This window comes from Mustela nigripes, chromosome 12 (assembly GCF_022355385.1).
Source record: "Mustela nigripes isolate SB6536 chromosome 12, MUSNIG.SB6536, whole genome shotgun sequence".
NCBI classification, from domain to species: domain Eukaryota; kingdom Metazoa; phylum Chordata; class Mammalia; order Carnivora; family Mustelidae; genus Mustela; species Mustela nigripes.
In genome coordinates, this window is record NC_081568.1 from 34,022,659 (window position 1) to 34,044,262 (window position 21,604).

The 21,604-nt window shown below is 40.5% G+C and overlaps 1 protein-coding gene across 4 annotated transcripts in view; it reads left to right on the plus strand.

Annotated features, from left to right (window-relative positions):
* The window catches only part of NNT (nicotinamide nucleotide transhydrogenase), a 92,225-nt gene that overhangs the window by 11,983 nt on the left and 58,638 nt on the right, over positions 1-21,604 (plus strand). For all 4 annotated transcript variants that reach the window (XM_059417091.1, XM_059417093.1, XM_059417090.1 and 1 more), the window contains exons 4-7: positions 470-687; positions 3,838-3,925; positions 9,018-9,106; positions 14,971-15,158. In XM_059417091.1, coding sequence (XP_059273074.1) covers positions 470-687; positions 3,838-3,925; positions 9,018-9,106; positions 14,971-15,158 — 583 coding nt within the window. The remainder of the gene's footprint in view (positions 1-469; positions 688-3,837; positions 3,926-9,017; positions 9,107-14,970; positions 15,159-21,604) is intronic.

Consider the following 21,604-nt stretch of genomic DNA (forward strand, 5'->3'; position numbering starts at 1 on the left):
TTGCTTAAGCGCAATTCAGCAAGGCTACTAGTTTGAATAGTGTTCATCCATAAATATTCCCCTGGAATTTTGAGGTGACATAAATCTATAGGTATGACAGTGGAGAGTTTAGGTTATACTGTTCTTAACTCCTTGCCACTCCAGATGTTTGTGCTTGCCAAAATTTGCAAGAATCAAAGAACACACGACAAAGATTCCCTGTCCATTTTTTCTAGTATCTCTTAATCTTACCAGAATAATAGTATGCTCTGTACTCAGACCAGTTCATAGGTCATCAATCAGAGGACAGATGGCAAAGATCTTTGTGTTCCTTACCTCGTTTAGGAATTTAATCAGAAATGTATTGCTGAAAGATTACTTCTGGAGTGTTATTTTAATTATGGCATATTATTTACATTGTCCTAGTTACTTAAAAATATGGTAAAGATATTTACATTTTTAATCAGTGACGTGACTTTTTTCCCCTCAGGTACGAGCCCCCATGGTTAACCCAACGTTAGGTGTTCACGAAGCTGACCTTTTAAAAACATCGGGAACACTGATTAGCTTTATTTACCCAGCCCAAAATCCAGACTTGCTAAATAAACTTTCTAAAAGAAAAACTACAGTTTTGGCAATGGACCAGGTTCCAAGAGTCACAATTGCTCAGGGATATGACGCGCTAAGCTCCATGGCCAACATTGCTGGGTATGTCAATTCTTTTACATTTCAGTTGAACAAAAGTACGTTGGTGCTCTAGAAACATGCTCATTTTAGCTTTTCTCTCTTACAGGGATCTTACCTGTAATACTTGTTGGAGATCGCAGCTTTTTGAAAGCTTGCTTATTTTTAAGGCTTATTTTATTTTTTCACAATTATAGGAAATGACTTTTCATGTTATAGTCTGCTCTGCACGCTTTTTTAGTCTTCATAGGTAGAAGCCTTATTTCCTTGCACTGAGCAAATGATTATGAAATTATTTGTATGAGGAATAGACTCTTTTCTACATATGTGTGGTTACATGAAATGCCTATTTTTGGTGATATGTTGTGATATGTGATGTTGAGATGGCTATATTTTTTCAAGGTTTATTGAGAGATGATTGACTTATAACCTTGTATAAGTTTAAGGGATAAACATAATGATTTATCAGTATATTGTGAAATGATTACCACAGTAAGTTTAGTTGTTATAAATGGCTGTTTTTATAGGTAAAAATGGTTGTATATTGGCAGTTTCATATGGTTCAACCTAATGTGTACATGTTAGTATTTGCCATTTTAATTAGGTTTTACTTAGGTAAATTCATAAACTATTTAATGAATATGGAAAATCTCTGGACTTGAAGAAGTTTCATCTGCTGTTAAAACCCATATTGCTAACTGAGGGCTAACTCTGTCCTCTTATCTTTGCCTGCCACTCACGTGTTCCCCAGGTCCTGGCTGGAGTGCTGTGTACAGAGGAGACTAAGGCACTTTCTGCTCGGAGGAATGTGGCTCAGACTGAGGAATTGTGCCTGCCCTGGGTGGGGGGGGGGGGGGGATGGGAGTAGCTGTCTGAGGGTAGCCTGTTCCTGACTTTGCTAAAGAGTGGGAAAAATCTGGAAATAGATGATGCTTCTGAAATCACCTCCTCTAAGAGACTAGTTGAGTTAGGTTTTAAGCATGAAAACCATTGGTGGTGACAGTTTGCTAATATAAATGAGGCACCGACAGATGAAAATGGTTAAATAAACAATGCTTGAAAGCGAGACTAACTTGAATAAAGCTTTTTATGGCCTGACACATGAGCTGAAGTTTTTCTTAGGTTTTATATCTTAGATGTAGTGTGTCAAATAGGCCAATAGAGTAAAGAGATTCTACTTTGGGTTTCAACTGTCCGTTTTTTATAGAAAAGTGGAAGACAGAATGGACAAATTGAAAACACATTTTGTTATTCTTACTATAATATGGCAAATGGTTGGTTTGGAAGATGATTTTTGTGATACAAAGTATATACCAAAGGACAGAGTTTTTGCCATATTACTTAGTTTGTAGAAAAGTTACATTAGGTATTGTGGGACTAAATATTTTCTGTAGAATGGATCTAGGTCACTGGTTTTTAACTATGAATCTTTTGAGCAAATGAAATATTATGAGGCGATATTAACAAATCCAGGAAGAGCAGAGTGGCCTTGCTTAAATTGAGGGATGAAGGGGTGTCCAGAAACATATTTATTCTCTACCCTTCCTCAAATGACTCCAGAGCTGGCTGAAATTTGAACCTTTGGGGATTTACGGGGTACAGTGTAAAGAATCACTATCTTATGTCCTCATCTGATATATACAAAGGGCATAGTTGCAGGTGAATCTTCTGGTATACTTATCCACACAGTATGTGATAAATCACTGTCAAACTCACACACATAGCCATGTTACAGTGAGGACACACTCCTTCCAGTTCACTGATGTTCTTCTGGGCTATTTTGTTCTCATCAAAAAAAGGACAAACTGTTACTACTTTTCCCCCATCAACATTTTCTTGTACATTTCCTGTGTGCTCCATCTCATTTTTGTTATTTTTTCAGCATATCAACTGAATCTTTTGAAATATTCCAGTGTCTTACAGTGGCCTGTGAATCTTTATTAAGTTTGCTTTTTGAAAATTTCTATGACTTGGATTCAGAAGTAAGACTAACAAATAACGTAATCTCTAAAATACTATTTTCCTGCTATAATAATACTCAAAGTAATAGTGGTTACTATTTTACACTTTTGCATCCATTATCATATCAAGTATTATTTTATAAAAAATAGGATCAGGGAAAGGTCTTACTGTCAGCTAGCAAGTAAATCTTATTACACACTTGCATTGTGATTTTAATTGTGTGTATGTTATCAAGTGAGACTGCAGAAGTGTCTTTAAGGTATAAAATGATCTGAAAATGAACTCACTCTAATATGTTAAACATATCCTAGTAAGGAAAATTGATATATCTTACTAGTTTTTCTTGCACAGAGTATTTCTTTAGTCAGAAACACTAATATTTACCAAGCATTTATTGTGGCGGGCTTTGTGCCAAGAGCTTCACCTGCATTATTCCATTTAGTCCTTGCAAAAACACTAAGAGACAGATGCTTTTTCCCCCCCACTCTATAGACAAGGAAACCAAGGATTAGAGAATTAAAAAAATTTACCCAAGGTCACAAAGCCTGGTTAGTGGTAGAATTGGGACCTGAGCTGAGGGCAGTCTGTCTCAGCATCTCATGCTTTCAACCACTATTGATCAAGGGAAGTGTTTTGTTTGTTTGTTTGTTTTAAATTCCCTGACTCTCTCTGTGTCTCTGTTTACTCATCTATAAAATGAAGGTAGTAACAGTACCTTTCTACAGGATTGTGGTGGAGGTTAAAGGAGTAGGTATCCATGCGACAGTGAGAATGGTTTTTGACAGGTTTCATGCTTAAAACCTAATTCAACTAGTCTCTTAGAGGAGGTGATTTCAGAAGCATCATCTGTTTCCAGATTTTCCCCACTCTTTAGCAAAGTCCGGAACAGGCTACCCTCAGACAGCTTCTCCCATCCCTCCCCAGGGCAGGCATGATTCCTCAGTCTGAGCCACATTCCTCCGAGCAGAAAGTGCCTTAGTCTCCTCTGTACACAGCACTCCAGCCAGGACCCAGGGAACATGTGAGTGTACTAGTGTACGTGTACTTGTGTACTAGTACTAGTGTACTAGTGTACTAGTAGTTACTAGTACTAATAGGTACTCGAAAATGTTAGTGACTTTTCTTTGACGATTAAAGAAAGCTTAATTGGCAAGGTAGGATAATAGAGGAGTCTAAGATCTTTCATTTCATGGAAATATTTATTTTTTTCAGTTATAAAGCTGTTGTACTAGCAGCAAATCATTTCGGACGGTTTTTTACTGGTCAGATCACAGCTGCTGGAAAAGTTCCTCCAGCTAAGGTAGGAAAAACTTTGCATATTTCTTTATAATATGAATGGATGAAAAGTGAGAGTAGGTGTAGTACTAAATAGTACTAAACTATAATTGTTTTAAAAGTTTTGTTCCATGTTGACTTCACACTAATAACCCTGTGGCACCTACGGACACACGGTGGAGCCTCAAGGCTGTTTACGGATGCTTGACAGAAAAGAATTTGGACATTTCTGGAAATGCTAGTGTTTTTCCATTTTTGACTTGCTAACTTGAATTCTTGGAGGTGTTTTGGGTAACTCATTCTGTGTAGCATGTTTATTAGTTTATTACTGATTTTTTAAAAAAAAACTTCAGGATACCATTCAGTAAGTTCTCGATTTCACAATGTTGTGACACTTGGTTCATAGGAAAGATTGTCTTAGTTCAGCAAATTCTCGATTTTCCAGCTGTTACATTTCACTCACAGAAAAGATTGTCTTAGTTTTTTCCCTTATCTTCAAAAATGGGTTAAGAGGAGGGGGGAGGGAAGGGAGGTGGCGTCATCCCGGTCCTTGGCAGAGAGAAGGGGTGTGATTTCTTTAATCTAGATTGAAAGCCGAGAGGGGCCGTTGATGAGCTGTGGGGATGGCTGGGTGGAAGAGAGATTGCTTCGAAACCCTTCAGCCCTGCATCCACGAAATGACGGTGGAAGCACATTGTCTGGGTAGAGGAAATAGGACTGAAGAGGATGTCTGTCGGCACAGGTTTCCTTGGTGCTTCCTGCTCTTAAGTACTTTATTATACAAACTGAGAACTCATACAAGATAAATCTCCCAAAAAAAAAATGAAAGGGAAAAAAAAAAGATATGGCAGCTTTGAGGAATCTAGTGGTATATTGCCTTAAAAAAAGGCCAGGTGAGGAAAATGGCAAGTGGTTTAAATGGAGGCCAGAATACACAGCAAGGAAATTTAGCAAAAATAACAGGGATGTGACATATGATGGGTTTACATTTGGGGGGGGGGAGTTTATTTATTTATTTATTTAAATCATCTCTACACCCAGTGGGGCTTGAACTCATGACCCCAAGACCAAGAGTCACATGTTCTTCTGACTGAGCCAGCCAGGTGCCCCTGAAGGGATTCCATTTGATTTCTTTGTCAGGATCTTAAGAGTAGGTCTGGCACTCATGGCAGCCAGCAGTTCAAGGTTGTTTTTAAACTGGCTGAATGCTTTGATGCACAAACCTGTTACTCAGTTTTGGTTAGGCTCTTTCCTGAGGAATGTGGAAACTGAGAGGAAAGCTGGGAATATATAAGAGATTAAAATGTGAAACAGAAGACGAGAGGCTTAAAGGAAGGAGAATCAATCAGCTTTTAGAAGGTAGAATAGAGACTGTCTTTACTGAGAATTTAAACCACAGGTTAAGGGACTGTGGTCATCCGTCAGAAATAGTTTTTTGGTATTGAAGAATTAGACACTAGGGGGGCATTGATATCAAGGTAGATTGAATAACTTTTTATTTGGGTTTCCTATAAATACGGAGGGTTCTTCCTTGTCTAGAATGAGCTAACAAGCCTCGTTTGATGGCTTATGATAGGTCAGGCACTATTCTGGAAGCTGCGGAATGAACAAGGCAAAAGAGATCCCTGCCACATGAAACCTACACTCTAGTAGGGGCCACAGTGAGGCGATAAATCAAGCAAGTATATGAGATAATCTTAAACATGAAAGGACCAGGACGGTGTGATAGTAAGTTGTGGGGGCCAGCTGCTTTCACTAGGACTGTGGGAAGGCTCCTTTGACACTTGAGCTGAGACCTAAAGGATGGTGAGAAACGAACCAGGTATTCAGGATTTCAGGCAAAGGGCACAGCACCTGTGAAGCCCTGAGATGAAACAGAGAAGGATAAAGAAGGCTATTGGTCTTGAGTGCAGTGAACAAGGTGGGGAGTGATGTGAGTTGGTGGAAAGGTAGGTTGGAGCTGGATGATGTTGGGCTTCTCTTGTCAGGGTTGTTCAGATTCTCTTACAGCTGATGGAAATGTCTAATTCAGGGTCATTTTGGAAAAACTCACTTTTGCTTCTGTGTCTCTACTGTCCCATAGAACACTTCACTTCTGACACTTCTGGTCACCCAATGTGTGGGGCTTTCTCTACACTGAGCAACTATGTGACACCAGCAGTGTGTCCCACAACTTATTTCTAATACCATCTCCTTGGGGGTAGTGTGCGATCCACAGGTAGAGGGCTCAGTCCCCCAAGGCTGCCCTCACCCCCCTTCCCATGCCAGTCGCCAAGTCCAGGTTGTTACAGGCAGACTGACTGTAAATCATTCAGAGGTTTCCACAATCCTTTCCCTGGGTTTAGTTAATTTGCTAGAACAGCTCACAGAACTCAGGAAATTTATAGAAGGTTATACGGGTACAGATGAACTTCCAGATGGAAGAGATGCCTGAGGCAAGGGAGGTGGGAAGGGGCGTGGAGCTTCCGTGCCCTCCGTGGACGCTCCTGTCTCTTGCACTTCCCTGTATTCACCCAGAAGTTCTTCAAACCCTGTACTTTTGGGATTTTTAAAGGAGACTTTATCATGTGGGCATAATTGATCATTAACTCCTTGGACCCTTCTCCTCTCTCTGGAGAATGGGAGGTGGGGCTGAAAATTCTCAGCAGCTGTCGGCGGCCATCTTCTGTTAGAACAGAAGATCCTGCTATCACCCTCGAAATTCCAAGGGATTTAGGAACTCTGTGTCATGAACTGGGGTCACAGACGAGTTATTAGAGCAAAAAATGTTCCCAGTGCTTTTCTGGTTTTGGAAATTACAAGGGTTCTAGGAGTTCTGTGTCAGGAATTAGGGACAGAGGCATATATATATATATATATATATATATATATATATATATAATTATCTCATGAGAATTAAAAAAAAAATCGTATGGAAGTTCTTTGGGAGAATGGTTAGTAGGGGGGAGAGGGAAGGCAAGATCTGTACGGAATTGACGGTGGAAGTTGTGCCCTGGGAGGCAGTGGCAAGAGCGATGTGTAGAAGGGGATGGATTGGGAGATCTTTGGAAGTTGACACCAAGAGTACTTTCTGGTGGACTGGAGGTGGAAACGTGCAAAGGGAAGCCTCAAGATGACCTTCCTGTTTTGGCTTGAACAGTTGTGCGCACAATTAGCGCTCTTAACTGAGCTGGCAGGCTGAGAGGAGGAACACGTTAAGTGATTGGAAATGAAGAATATCCCTTTTTTAAAATATCTTATTTATTTATTTAGAATGTGAGTGAGGGGAAGGACAGAGGGAGAGAGTCTCAAGCAGACTCCATTCTGAGTGTGGAGCCCGACATAGGACTTGATGATCTCACGATGCTGAGATCAAGACCGGAGCCAAAATCAAGAATTGGGACACTTAACTGACTGAGCCACCCAGGCACCCTGGAGATAAAGAATGTTCCTAAAGGTCATTTCTTTCCCATGGCCTTCCCTGTTTCCCGAGTATATGTCTGTGGTCTGTGAGTCAGCAGTCAAAGCTTTAGATTCAATCATTTAATATAACTGCCATCTGGGTAGGGGTGTTTTGACTGCTCTGTTGCACAAACCAAATGGCTTGCTCAGGGTCACCCAGGACTAGTTGGTAGTCGAGTCAGGATTTGACTGTGCCCCTTAATCTCTGTGTCTTTTTCTTCACCTGGTGCTGCAGAAAAAATAAATTCCTGTTGTGAGATCTACACAGCTTTATTATTGTGCAATTATGGCTTTTAAATTAAGGGTTTTTTTTTTTTTTTTTTTTGTGTGTGTGTGTGTGTGTGGGTCATTTCTTGATGCAGGATAGCTTGGTCTAGTCCTGTGATTTTTAGATATTTTATTTTTATTTCACATATTCTTTTTTTGTTAGTTTTTTTTTTTAAAAAAGGATGTTATTTATTTATTTGAGAGAGAGAGAGCGAGAGAGCAAGAGAGCAAGAGAGAGAACAGGAGCAGGGCCAGAGAGGCAGAGGAAGAGGGAGAAGCAGACTCCCTGCTGAGCAGGGAACGGACTTGGGCCTTGATCCCAGGCCTGAGCTGAAGGCAGGTGCTTCACCTGAAGCATCCCTTAGTTCACATTGTCATAGTGTGAAGTGGGGTGGGTGCCTTGGAGCCCAGAGCCTCCTTGGTCTCTCTTTGTCTCCTTTTCTGTGGAGTAACCCCCAAACCCTAAACCATCACCATCAAGATGAATTCACAGGATTTCTAAAACACTTGCTTAGGGGGGCCCTGGAGCATGGGTTGACTAGGCTTCTTAAAGAGGCAGAAGGACATAGGGACATGATGGGTAGGTGGGAATTTATAAAGCTGCACTGTTTCTGTGTCTGTGGGTGGCTTTTTTTTTTTAAACACAACCACAAGGAGTTGCCTCAGTTGACTGGGGAGTATAATAGAACTTTTTTTCTGGAAGGCCCATTCCAGACTAGAGACAACACTACTCTTATTGTGTTTCTTAGAAGGCAGGGGCGACTCTTGTTTCTCAGGAATTCTTTGGTTTTCTTGGCTCTGATCCTTCCATGGCTAGGGAGAGTCATTGTGTTGCCGTGGTATGGTTCATTCATAATGGTTCAGAATTACGTAGTTCGTCACCTGCTGTTCTTTCAGAAGCATTTGAGCTCCAAATACAGGGCAGAGTAGCTATTTCACCAAAGTTGTACCCATCTTTGAAACTTATTTTGACATCTTATGAACATAGAAAAACCTTCACATTTGAGAGGGGAGAGGTAGCTAGAATGCTACGCTGGGAATTTGTTTCAGTACACATAGCTTTTATACACTAGGAAAGACTTAGTAATCTTTAATGTGTGTACTGTTCATCAGACTGTACGTGGCTTCCACTTGGAGAGGCTGGTTGTCTATTTTCAGTGAAGGTTGTGGGCCTTTGCCAGCAGGTGAGGTGGTCCTTTGATGAATTTGTGAAAACAGTGGTGGTTCCTTTAAAGAGTTGTCTGTCCACTCAGTGTATTAACTGAGGGCTATTCACCACCAGCACACCTGGTATGTTACTGAATTAACTGTGTAGTGCCCTAGCCGCTGACAGTTATTAGCTGGTGGTTTTTCACAATCAGTTGATAATGAACTTTATTTAAAATATACCATTCTGCCCTTTCCCATAGATTCTGATTGTTGGTGGTGGTGTTGCTGGGCTGGCTTCTGCAGGTGCGGCGAAGTCGATGGGTGCAATTGTTCGAGGATTTGACACCAGGTATGTGCCTTCCTAGTGATTGCTGCTAAGGCAAAAGCATTTTGTTTCAGGTGGGTATTATGCTTTCCTTAGGATTTATAAATGGCAGTTGCACATTGAGAACTGCTTTATAAGCTCTTTCCACTTAAAACTATTTTTGCTTCTTCAATGTTAACTCGAAGTGGAAAAATATTATCTAGTGGGAAAAAAAAAAAAAAAATGGAAGGGCCCAGACTTAGTACTGAAGAAATCATTTAAAAAGCAGAGGAATTGGGGGCGCCTGGATGGCTCAGTCGTTCAGTGTCTGCCTTTGGCTCGGGTCATGGTCCCAGAGTCCTGGGATCGAGCCTGGTATCAGGCTCACTGCTTGATGGGAGCCCTGCTTCTTCCTCTCCCTCTCCCCCTGCTTGTGTTCCCTTTCTTGCTGTGCCTTTCTCTGTCAAGTAAGTAAAAGTCTTAAAAAAAAAAAGCAGAGGACTTGAAAAGAAAAGACTTGCATTCAGTTTTGTTTCTTTCTGTGGATTAGCAGTGGGACTAGAGTTAATCCTATCCTGAGTTTGTGATATGTTGCTCTACCATGTCCTCTTTCTGTTCAGGATGCATTTACAAATCAGGCAGGATGTGACCACCACATCTGTGAGTTTGAAGAAAAAAAGTAGTAGAGGAGATATTTTGGGGGCACTGGGTTGGCTCAGCAGTAGAGCATGTGACTTGATCTTGGCCTCATGAGTTTGAGCTCCATGTTGGGCATAGAGTTTAGTTTAAAAAAAGTCAGCATTAGAGACATTTTGGAGAACAGACAGGTGGCAGAGAGGTAAGGGGTATACTCTGCCTTGAATGGTTGGAAGCAGATAGAGGTGATTGGGCAATAGTAGAGCCTCTAGGGGAGAGTCGCCAGTTAGGTTCACAGTGTACTTTAAAGCAGGTATATCAACATTATCTATAATTCTTTAAAGAAAATTTTGATTAAAATTGTTCTTCATTTTAGAAGATACTAGATACTGGATTTTATTAAATGTTTATTGAGAGTGGCTTTCATTTATGTGTATGAATACTATTTCAAGGTTGAAGCATAAGGTGATTATCAGTTGAGATCGGTAAAGGAATAATACCATGGCTAATCTTGAAAATAGAATGATCAAAATTTTCCAAAAAATTTGCAATATTCAAAGTTGGAAAGAGTGTGCATTTCTGGAGTAAGGAATGTTCCATAGAACATGGTTGTCAGGGCTTACCTGGAGTTTAGAGAAGTGATATACTGATGGAAAGCTATCCTGCTCACATGAGAAAAGGCATTTTTGAAGTAACCAGGTTGCAAGACAAGGATAACCAGAGTCAAGCCTGTCATTAGTGATGTCTTTTAATTTTTAATTTTGCTGATGTGAAGTCTTTGAAGACAGCCAAACCCAGAGGGAGGAGGTTGTGCAAATTTTCATTGTAGTGACAGTAAGCAGCATTAAAGTGGAAATGTGTATTTTTGGCTTAGAGAGGTTTTGAAACTTGATGTTGGGACAGCTACTGAGAATTTATTAGGTATTTTGATGTCATTGGTTTAGATTGTATTCAGAGCTGATAGCTTGAGGGTGGCTGTTGCTTAACTCCATTTACCGCTCATTAGGATAGTTCAAGTACACAACGAAGAAAGATGTGCCTAAACTGATATAATGCTTTTCTAAGAATTATAGCTCATTAATCACTATTTTGAGACTGGAGATTGGTATCATATATAAATGTGAAATCCAAATGTATTAGAAAACACACGATTACAAATTCTTGTTGGAAGACTGAATAATATATATTTTCAGATAAACATCCTAAAACCTTAAGGACAACTCATTGCTCAGTGATATTAAAGGGGTGTGATTTAAAATTTTTTTCAAACAATAACTAGGAGATTCCCCTCGTAACTATAGTGAGCATCCTACTGAATGCCTACATTGAGAAGTTTAGAAAACAATAGCTTTACTTTTTAATATTTCTGTTTGTGTGTGTGTGTGTATATATGTGTGTGTTTCAGTAAAGTTTTATTTACAAAAACAATTGGCAGGGGCGCCTGGGTGGCTCAGGGGTTAAAGCCTCTGCCTTTGGCTCAGGTCATGATCTCAGGGTCCTGGGATCGAACCCCACATTGGGCTCTCTGCTTAGCAGGGAGCCTGCCCCCCCCCCCGCCGCCCGCCACCCACCTCTCTGCCTACTTGTGATCTCTCTCTCTCAAATAAATAAATAAAATCTTTTTTTTTTTTTAAAGACTTTATTTATTTATTTGACAGAGAGAAATCACAAGTAGGTAGAGAGGCAGGCAGAGCGAGAGAGAGGAGGAAGCAGGCTCCCTGCTGAGCAGAGAGCCCGATGCGGGACTCGATCCCAGGACCCTGAGATCATGACCTGAGCCGAAGGCAGCGGCTTAACCACTGAGCCACCCAGGCGCCCTCAAATAAATAAATAAAATCTTAAAAACAAAAAGAAAAAACAATTGGCAGGTCAGGAGTTGTAGTTTTTGGACACCTGTTCTAATGCTTACTCTCTCAGGCGTTGTGCTATATGCTTTATTTTGTTCTTTACAGATCTCTATGATGTAGAGATAAATAGCCCTGCTTTACATATTATAAAGAGATATAATCAATTTTATAACATTCAGTTTTATTTCGTATCATAAACATAATACATGCTTATTTCCCCAATTCAGAAAAATATAAAATAATACAAAAAGTGAAAATAGCCTATTCCCTGCAAAGAACTATTAACATCTTTGTATATGTTCCCTTTTCTACATGTTAATTTAAAATATAATTTTACTGATAGTACTAGTTAACTGGCTTAACAGTAGATCATGAAGATATTTACTTACCTACAAATATATTTAATGGCTGCATAGGATTCCACTGTGTGGAATTACAGTGACCTACTTAATTAGTCCCCTTTAAATGGACATTTTTACTATGTATAAACAATACTGCATGTATTTTCTGTGTCAGAACATATGTATTTCGAGAGATTTCATTATTTCCTTAGGGTAAATTCCTAGAAGAGGAATTTTGGGGTCAAAAATATTCATGTCTTACATTTTGATATATTATAATAGTTTTAAATGATAATTATTTTGAAGGCAGAGATTCCAAAATAGGAGATGCCTGGGTGGCTCAGTCAGTTATTCCCCGGGTCTTGGGATCGAGTCCTGCGTCCTGCTTCTCCCTCTGCCTGCTGCTCCCCCTCCTCACGTGAACGCTCTTTCTCTGACAAATAAATTAAAAAATCTTAAAAAATTACAAAAAAGCATTTATGGTTCCGATTATGCATGTACATTTTTGAAAAATACAGAGAAACCATAAGGAAGAAAAGAAAAATGCCTTTTGTAATTCTCCCAGCTAGATAATTGCTAATGATTTTTAGGGCATCATTTCTTACAGATATTTATGTAGATACCTTTTGATCAAAATTGTGATCACTTACACATATATGTCATTTTATATTTATCTTATTTCATTAAAAATAGTAGACATTTCTAAAACTTGGTAAACAGTAGTATACCCTCGGCTGTAAGGAATAGAAAACAACTCAAACTGGCTTAAACTCTGAGAAAATGTATTAGCTCTCCTAAATGAAAATTCATGGGAAGGGCTCCATTTTTCACACTCGTGTCAGCAGCGCATTGGTGCCTTCCAGGACCAAGTTCTTTTTGTCCTTTCTGTTGTCTTCAGCTTTGGCTCAGGTTGGCTTCTGCAGGCAATCTGGGCTTGAAGTTTCCTTGTTCAAGCCAGCAGAAAGGTGAAGACCTCTTGCTCAATCATGTCCTACTCACTGGGTCTGTTCTTTCTGACCCCAGTGGTTGCTGGGGACTGGGAGGCTCAGACCACAGTTTCCCCAAGTTCCCTGGTGGCCAGAATTACCCACAGCTCTTGCTAAAAATAAGCTTCTGGCCTCTCTGCGGGAGATTGTAATTCAGTGGGTCTGGGAAGGGGCCTACGAATTTGAAGTTTTAGCAAGCCCCTGAAATAATCATTGTCATCAGGGATGTTTGGGACTCACTATAGGGGGATGGGTGTTGACAAGTCAAACACACCATCCGGCGTGACTGAGATCTTTGCTGGCTCTGGTTTTCCAACCAGTACATGGTGCATGGCTAGTGTTTATTTATTTATTTATTTTTATTTTTATTTTTAAGATCTCCTGTTCACTTGCGAGAGAGAGAGAGAGAGAGAGAGAGAGAGAGCGCCTACAAGTAGGGGGAGGGCAGAGGGAGAGGGAGAAACAGACGCCCGGCTGAGCAGGAAACCTGATGTGGGGCTCAATCTGAGGACCTGGAGACATGACCTGAGCCACCCCACTGCCCCTAGTGTTTATTTATTTTTAAACTGAATGTATTTTTATGTAGTTTAAATGTATTGGCTCTTTATACCTCTTATAGGTTGTTTTTTTCAAGCACAGTTTAATGAGGACTAGGGACAAAAAATAACTTTGTTAAAATACTTCTAAGAGTCATTCATGAGAGAGAGGTCACCCTAATTCAGAACACTTATAAACGAAGACCTCAACTTGAGTGATTTGAATGAAGTCAAATCTTAATGTAGGTCAGAGTTCACATCATTATTGATAGTGGGGCCCCAAGAATCAGAAGTGATTGTTGGAGTTATCAGTAGTGAAATTCCTTTTGTGACTGAAGTAAGTAGAAGTTGGAATTCCCTATAGTTTTAATTTTTCCAGGAAAAATTAATTTTTGTAGAAGTGGCACATACTTTTGGAAATAACTGAGATAGCCCAGTCAGAGATATCAAAAGAAAATGTCCAATTTTGCATATATACAGTTTGCTTTTCTTAAAACTCAACACGCAAAAAACAAACAATCCAATTAGAAAATGGACAGAAGACATGAATAGACATTTTCCCAAAGAAGACCTACAGATGGCCAGTAGACACATGAGAGGATGCTCAACATCACTGATCATCAGGGAAATACAAAGCAAAACTGCAATGAGAGATCACCTCACACGTGTCAGAATGGCTTAAATGAACAACACAAGAAACATCATGTGTTGGTGAGGATGTGGAGAAAGAGGAACCCCCCTCACTGTTGGTGGGAATGCAAACGGGTACAGCCACTCTGGAGAACAGTATGGAGGTTCCTCAGAAGTTTGAAAATAGAACTACCCTACAATCTGGCAATTGCACTACTGAGTATTTAGCCAGAGAATACAAAAATACTAGTTTTTTTTTTTTTCAAAATTACTAATTCAAAGTGATACATGCACCCCAATGTTTATAGCAACATAGTAATAGCCAAATTATGAAAGCAGCCCAAGCGCCCAATGACTAATGAATGGATAAGAAAGATGTGGTATACACATACACTCTCTCTCTCTCTCTCACACTCACACACACAATGGAATTTTGTTCAGCCATAAAAAGCAATAAAGTATTGCCATTTGCAGTGACATGGATAGAGCTAGAGAGCCTAATGCTAAGTGAAATAAGTCAGAGAAAGACAAAAAACAATGATTTCACTCATATGTGGAATTTAAGGAACAAAACAAACAAACAAAAGCAAAAAAAAAAGAGGCAAACCAAGTAACAGACTATTCACTGTAGAGAGCAAACTGGTTACCGGAGGGGAGGTAGGTGGGGGAATGGGTGAAACAGGTGGTGGGGATTAAGGCGTGCACCTGTTGTGATGGGCACTGGGTGATGTATGGAAGTGTTGCCTCACTATATTGTACATCTGAAACTAATATTACACTGTATGTTAACTAACTGGAATTTAAATAAGTAAAAACTTAAAAGAAAAACCTCAACCCCCCCCCCCCCCCCCCCCCAAATGTGTAGGTCAAAGCTGATCTTGATTTCTGTTAAGGGCTTGAAATAACCACCGCTTTCCCTTCAATAATCACCAGAGCTGCAGCTTTGGAGCAGTTCAAGTCTCTTGGTGCTGCGCCCTTGGAGGTGGACTTGAAGGAATCTGGGGAGGGACAAGGAGGATACGCGAAAGAGATGTCCAAAGAGTTCATCGAGGCTGAAATGAAACTCTTTGCCCAACAGTGCAAGGAGGTGGACATTCTCATCAGCACAGCGCTGATTCCAGGTACGTCCTTAAGCTCACGCTTATCAGCAGAGCACTTTGACTAGTGGTATTTCAAAAGGACGGTGAAAGCTGTTTAACATTGGAATTTCTTTAAGTAAAGATTGATTTACTTTCTAGAAAATGAGAAAGCACATGAAAGCCAGAATGGACGAAAATTGCCTGGATAAAGAGGATCATTAATAGTGGCATCCATTTTTTTTTCTATATATTTTTATGTAACTGTGTTCATAGTCATATTCTATATATCGTATTATATTTGTAAGCGATTTCGTTTGTTGATACCCTTGATGAATTGGTTTTTTAATTTATTTCTGTTCCCTTTGTTAAGATACTACATTCTTATTGTAGGACATCCAGACAGTACTGAAAAATATGAAGAAAAAAGTACAGACCAGAAGTTGCAGCAGAGATGACCATTATTAATATTTTAACCATTTCTCCATACACTAGAGAGAGAGAGAAGGGGACTTGGTGTGTGTGTGCATGTTTTTGGGAATTCTGGTATATGTTTTTTACTAAAGGATGCGACACTTTATCACTTTTAAAATCATTTCCTTTGGCATGTTTGGTCTTTGCAACCAAATTGCAAGCTCTTTGATGGCAGGAATTACTTTCCAATCCTTTACCACATCCTCTTTAAAGAATATTTTTCTCTCAGTAGATGATTGATTAGACCTTACTGGTTTAGTAAGCAGTTATTAATCAGGAAACAGTAGCTTGATCTAGCAAGATTTCGGCTTTGAAGAAATGCTCTACCCCTCCTCTTCTCCCTTTCCTTGCTATGACCACCGTGCTAACTCTACTGTTTTCCTTTCTGAAAGGAAGTGGGCCAGATAATGAGAGCTTAGAGGGTTAATGGTTACTTGTGTTAGAATCTTCTAAAGGAGGCTTGCTTTCTGTAGGGGACAGTGGAAAATTAGAAGTTGCTTTGTCATGAGGTCATGGGAGAGGAGAAGTTCTCTTCTGGCATCTTCCCACAACCCCCCAGCTGAATAATGTGTATGCAAGGGCAAGAACTTGAGTGACACCACATCTGTGAGCCTCTAGGGGAAAATGTGTCCCCCAAGCTCTTCTTTCTGTCCTCTGTTTACCCAGAGGATATCAGAGAGGCGAGCTGGTCTCTCCAGACACCCACAGCCCACCCGAGCTGGCCAGGGGAAGCAGATGGCATGGGCTAGTGACACAGGGTTAACCCATAGAAGAATCTGTGAGTCTAGAAATGAGGTGGGTTGGTTACTGGAGGTGGATGCAGATCAGGCCAGCCAGGGGCTCATGGCAGTATTGGTGAAGTCTGCTGACTCATGAACAAGCAGTGGCAGGAGAGTGCTGAAGGATTTTGTCCTTTCCTTTTGTGGCAGTGGCTTGTGGCCCAGCTATTGCACAGGAGGGATGTTGAAGGAGGGTTGGGGTGGTCTTTGCTGTAGTCCCCATCTGACCTTTGGAAGTTAGCTGCATGTTCGGGAGAGGTTATGAGCTGAATAGGTACAACAAGTGGCCAGTAGAGGGTGCTAAAACATTTCCTCTTGGAGTACATGATTTCGGACAGGAAGCTGGTTTTAGTCAAGTCATGCTCTTTTTGGACATCAGATAATTTGGACATAGTATATAGAATTATTATTGGGGATAAAGCCTAAAGTAAGCAATACAACTCAAGACTTCTTGTATAAAACACATACTCTTTTTAGGGCCTACTCCCTCTAATAATACTTATTTTTTAAATAAGGACTTTATAGTAAGTATACTTTAGTAAAAGATCAAATTGTGTAATAGTCTTAAAGAGGATTTGTTAAAGACATTTTGTTAATCTGTTCCACTGAGCCTCTACTGTCTTCTGTCCTTTCTGAAGCAGTGATCTGTTCAGAGCATGTTCAAGTTAGATGAAGTGGCTGACCAGAGGACTAGTCTTCTGTTACCTTTTTTTCCCTTTTTTAAAAGATTTTATTTATTTATTTGACTCAGAGAGAGAGAGATCACAAGCAGGCAGAGAGGCAGGCAGAGGGGGAGGGGGAAAAACAGGCCCCCTGCTGAGCAGAGAACTTGATTCGGGGCTTGATCCCAGGACCCTGAGATCATAACCTGAGCAGAGGCAGAGGCTTAACCCACTGAGCCACGCAAGTCTCCCTACATTTTTTTTTTTTTTTTTGAAAGCCAAAATAAAAGAGAAAAGTTGGTGGGAATATTATGAAGAAGATGATTTTTCTAAAGATCTTTCTTATCCTGAGACCCGAAAGCGTGAGCATTTCAACGAAAAGATGAAAAGACTTTTTAAAAGCACAAATACCCTTTGAAAAACTGTCCTTGGCATTGTACCTTGACTGGTTTATGTCCTGGGTCTCTGCATGGATCACCTGATGTGTGTCGAGGTCCTGAAAGACTTCTCGGAACACAAGCTATTCTCAAGTTTCCTTGAGTGGATCCAAAGGGGATTAAGTCAAACGTCAGAAGTTGGCCAAGCTCACTTGCTTGGACACAGGTGCTTGGAAGGCTGCACACAGGACTGGATTTGGATAAGGACACTCAGAGGGGGGCATGGGCAGTTAGCTAGCTTCGGGTAGCAACCTTACGGAGCTGGCAAATTTTTGATCCTCCAAGGTGTACTCAGTCTTCGGGCTTGAAAGAACAATTACATTGTTTTTGTGTAGATTGTATGTGGAATGAAATATCTCTGGAGGTTGCTAATTATTATGCTGCCATTTTGTACCACATACTTGTGCCATCATCTGGACTCCCTAGATTGGGGTGGGTGAAGGGTTAAAGGCTCTAGTGTCACTTAATGTAGGTAGCTTCAGGACAGGGCTGACAGTCCCGTTTTGTGGTGCTCTGCACACACGGGAAGACTACCCAACTTCCCTGTCTGGCTCTTTGTCCTTTGGGGCTACTATTAAAAAATAAGTCCCTCTGGCCATGTTCAGGTTGTGCTCATAATCTTTTTTGCTAAACTTTTTGAGACTCGAGATTTTTCAGCATCTCTCTTGTTGTGGGTGCCATCTTGAGGTCTTCGTTGTTATATCTCTTATTTTTCGGTGCTGTCCAAGGAATGAGAGAAAGAACACTCTCTTGGCTCAACTTTTGGATAAGAATGCTGCAAAGGCTAACTTAAGACTGGGAACCTAGCTTTTTAAAATTTTCCAAAACCAGAATACTTGCCACATTTGTAATTTGAGGTGGTTAGCTAGGTCTCTCAGGAGCTAGAACTGGGAAGTAGTAGGAGGTCTGTCTAGGAGTTAGAAAGTGTTTATTGGGCAGAAAGGAAGATATTCATTGTGTGATTATAAATTATAATTTCATAGGTCATATAAGCTGGGACATCTTTTTAGGCACAATACAGATTATGATGCTTTTTATCTATACTAGGTAAGGTCTGTAGAATATACCCTATACAGGATACTTGTGATCATTCTACATGACTCTGGAGAAATGGGAGGGGCTGTTTTCCCCGACATGTAAAGGCTATTTGCGTAGGACAGCAAACTGGAGATATTTTGCCATTGCCTCAAAAATCAGCATTAGTTCTCCATCTGACATTACTTGTCTTTTTGAAATCTATCTATCCCGATGAGTAGAAATACGGCACACAAGAATAGTTTTTCACAGTAATGTTCAAACTTATGTTCAGGCAAGAGAATAATTGATACAGTGATATACTCTCCCATTTGTGAAAACCACCAAGATAATATTGTTTTCATGCCTCTATGGAGTTTTGGCCCAAAGTCCATGTTTATTGTTTAGAGAGACTGGTCTTCTCCTTCTCTGTAAGCAAGAGGATCTCACAGTACAAAACTATAGAGATCAGTCATTTCTAACTTTCTTTTCTAATTATTTATTGTGTTTTACTGACTGATCTAATTCATGGGTCTTCCTTCCCTCCCTTAAATTTATCATATGGCTGTATGGAATTTTGTAATATTACTTCTACGAATTTTCATTTGTTTTGAGAGTTTTGAAGGATGGAGAGAAAGACTTAAGTGTTGCAATATCAAGGGTTGGTAACCACAGGCTGTCTACACACCTCTTGGTAGCTTTCAGCACAAACAGGGCAACTTGTCATCAGGAGGAAGATGCCAAGATGGGGAGTGTTCATTACCATTTATCAGTCGTGACTTCTGAGAGTGTGTTTGAGCACACTTAGTGAGTTATTGGGCCAAATTTAACAAATGGTCTGCTAGGAAAATTTATGGCATAGAATTATACTCTGGTTTGGTCTGTTATTTCTCCAAAAGTGTGTTGCAAGATTGGAAGCATTGTGTTCCCATCCCTGGCAGTCCCTGAGTTGAAAAGGATTGGGAGGCCGAGGCCATCTCTGGGGAAGAACCCCGGATGGAGTTACTGCGAGCAGCTAGTGTGGCCCTCCACATGCATTTCAGTATTTTCCTTCTTTCCACTCTCCCTATACTTTCTTGTGCCTCCGTGTTGGAGTGGTCTGGCTGTTCTAAGAAAGCAAGGCAAAAGCTCAGACATTATGGAAATTTACTCCTTGCTCAGTTAACAGGAATGGGCGGTTGACACACTGGTGGGCAACTCTCCTTCACATGGTTGTCTGGAGATTCAGGTAGGACAGTGTAGCTGTCGTCGTCATTATGAGGCTCTGAAGGGCACTCTAGGCACGGTTTCTCTTCCAGTCATCTGGAAGGAATGGGGACATAGAAGAATGTGCATAGGATGCCTAGAAATGCCACTTATGGCTCCTGCTCACGTTTCTTCGGAAGACTTAGTCATACGGCCAACCCTAACTGTTAAGAGAAGCTGGGAATTGTTGCTTTGCTGTATGTGCAGGAATAACAGAACCTTGTATTAGTCTGCTAATTAGTTAGCTAAGTAGTAGCTAATTTTGCTAAGAAAATCCCAGTTTTAACAAGGTGTTTATTTTCTCACAGTCTGGAGGTTGGCAGTCCTAGGTCAAGGCATAGGCAGGTCTGGTTTCTTCTGAGTCCTCTCTGGCTTGTAGATGGTTCTGTTCTTGCTGTGTCCTCACATGGTCTTGGCCTCTTTTTGTATCCACATTTTCTCTTATTTTAAGGATATCCATCAGACTGGACTAGGGCCCAGCCTAATTGCTTCATTTTAACTTAATCATCTCTCTCAAGGCCTTTGCTCCAAATACAGTCCTATTTTAAGGTACTAGGGGTTAGGGCTCCAACATAGGAATTTTCTGGGGACACAATTCAGCCCAAAACAAACATGGATTTTGGTGAGCAGCTAATAGCTTTTTCCTTTTTCTCACTTTGTAGTTTTATCTCATGTTTAATGTATTCACAGGGGATCAGATCTTGGATTTAGAGCCCAATAGAGTAGATTCAGATGCTAGGTCCACTGCCTGATAGCTGGCTGATGTGTCTCTTTGAACCTCCAAGTCTTCATCTCTGAAAATGGGGTAAAATTTTTATCCCGTAGAACTCTTTCATGAGTAGATGAAGAAAACAATCCCATGTAGGGCCTGGCATAGAGAGCATTAGCATTGTTCTCTTTTCTGCCATTGGTGATGCCTGGTTTTACAAATGGTACTCAGGACTGAAAACTTACCTCTTTTTTTTCTTTTTTTGAGATTTTATTTATTTATTTATTTGAGAGGGGGGAGAGAGAGAGAGAGAGAGAGAGAGAGAGAGAACGAGCCTGTGCACGCCTGCATAAGCTGGGGGCGGGGCAAAGGAAGAGGGAATGAGACTATCAAGCAGACTCCTCACTGGGTGCAGAGCCCAACTTGAGGCTCTGTCTCATGACCCTGAGATCATGACCTGAACCATAATCAAGATTCATACCTAACCAGCTGAGCCACCCAGGCACCCCTTGACTTTTTTAATAGGAAGTCCGGACAGTCTCAAGGACTCTGTGGAATGCCTAAGACATTCCCTGAAAAACTGCATTTTCCAAAGATATGCATTTCATTAAGGCTCTTTTGTCAGGTAATCTCATCCTGACCTAAGTTGAATAACATTGGAAATAAGCAGTATTATTTCTATTTTAAAAAAAATCTTTTTAATGATTTTATAAAACTAGTAAAATCAGAATGTGTCATATATATTCATTGCTTCAGTTTTTAAGGCATTTTGGTAGCAAAGGTACATCTAAGCATGTGTTGGAGGGAACACAAAGAATGTTGTAATTTATACAAGAATAGAGATGTTACACGTTTAAGAATGTATACCTGATATGTTTCTGGGGTGCCTGGGTGATGCAGTTGGTTGAGCATCTGCCTTCGGCTCAGGTCATGATCCCGGGGTCCTGGGATCGAGTGCCCCATCAGGCTCCTTGCTCAGTGGGGAGCCTGCTTCTCCGTCTGCCTGCTGCTCCCCCTGCTTGTGCTCTCTCTCTCTGACAAATAAATAAATACAATCTTAAAAAAAAAGAACATTATACTTTCACGCTACAATTTAAATATGGTAGACTGTTTTTTTAAGAATTCCTACTGCTTATGGAGCCATGGTAAAATCTTGACAAATTTTGATTTT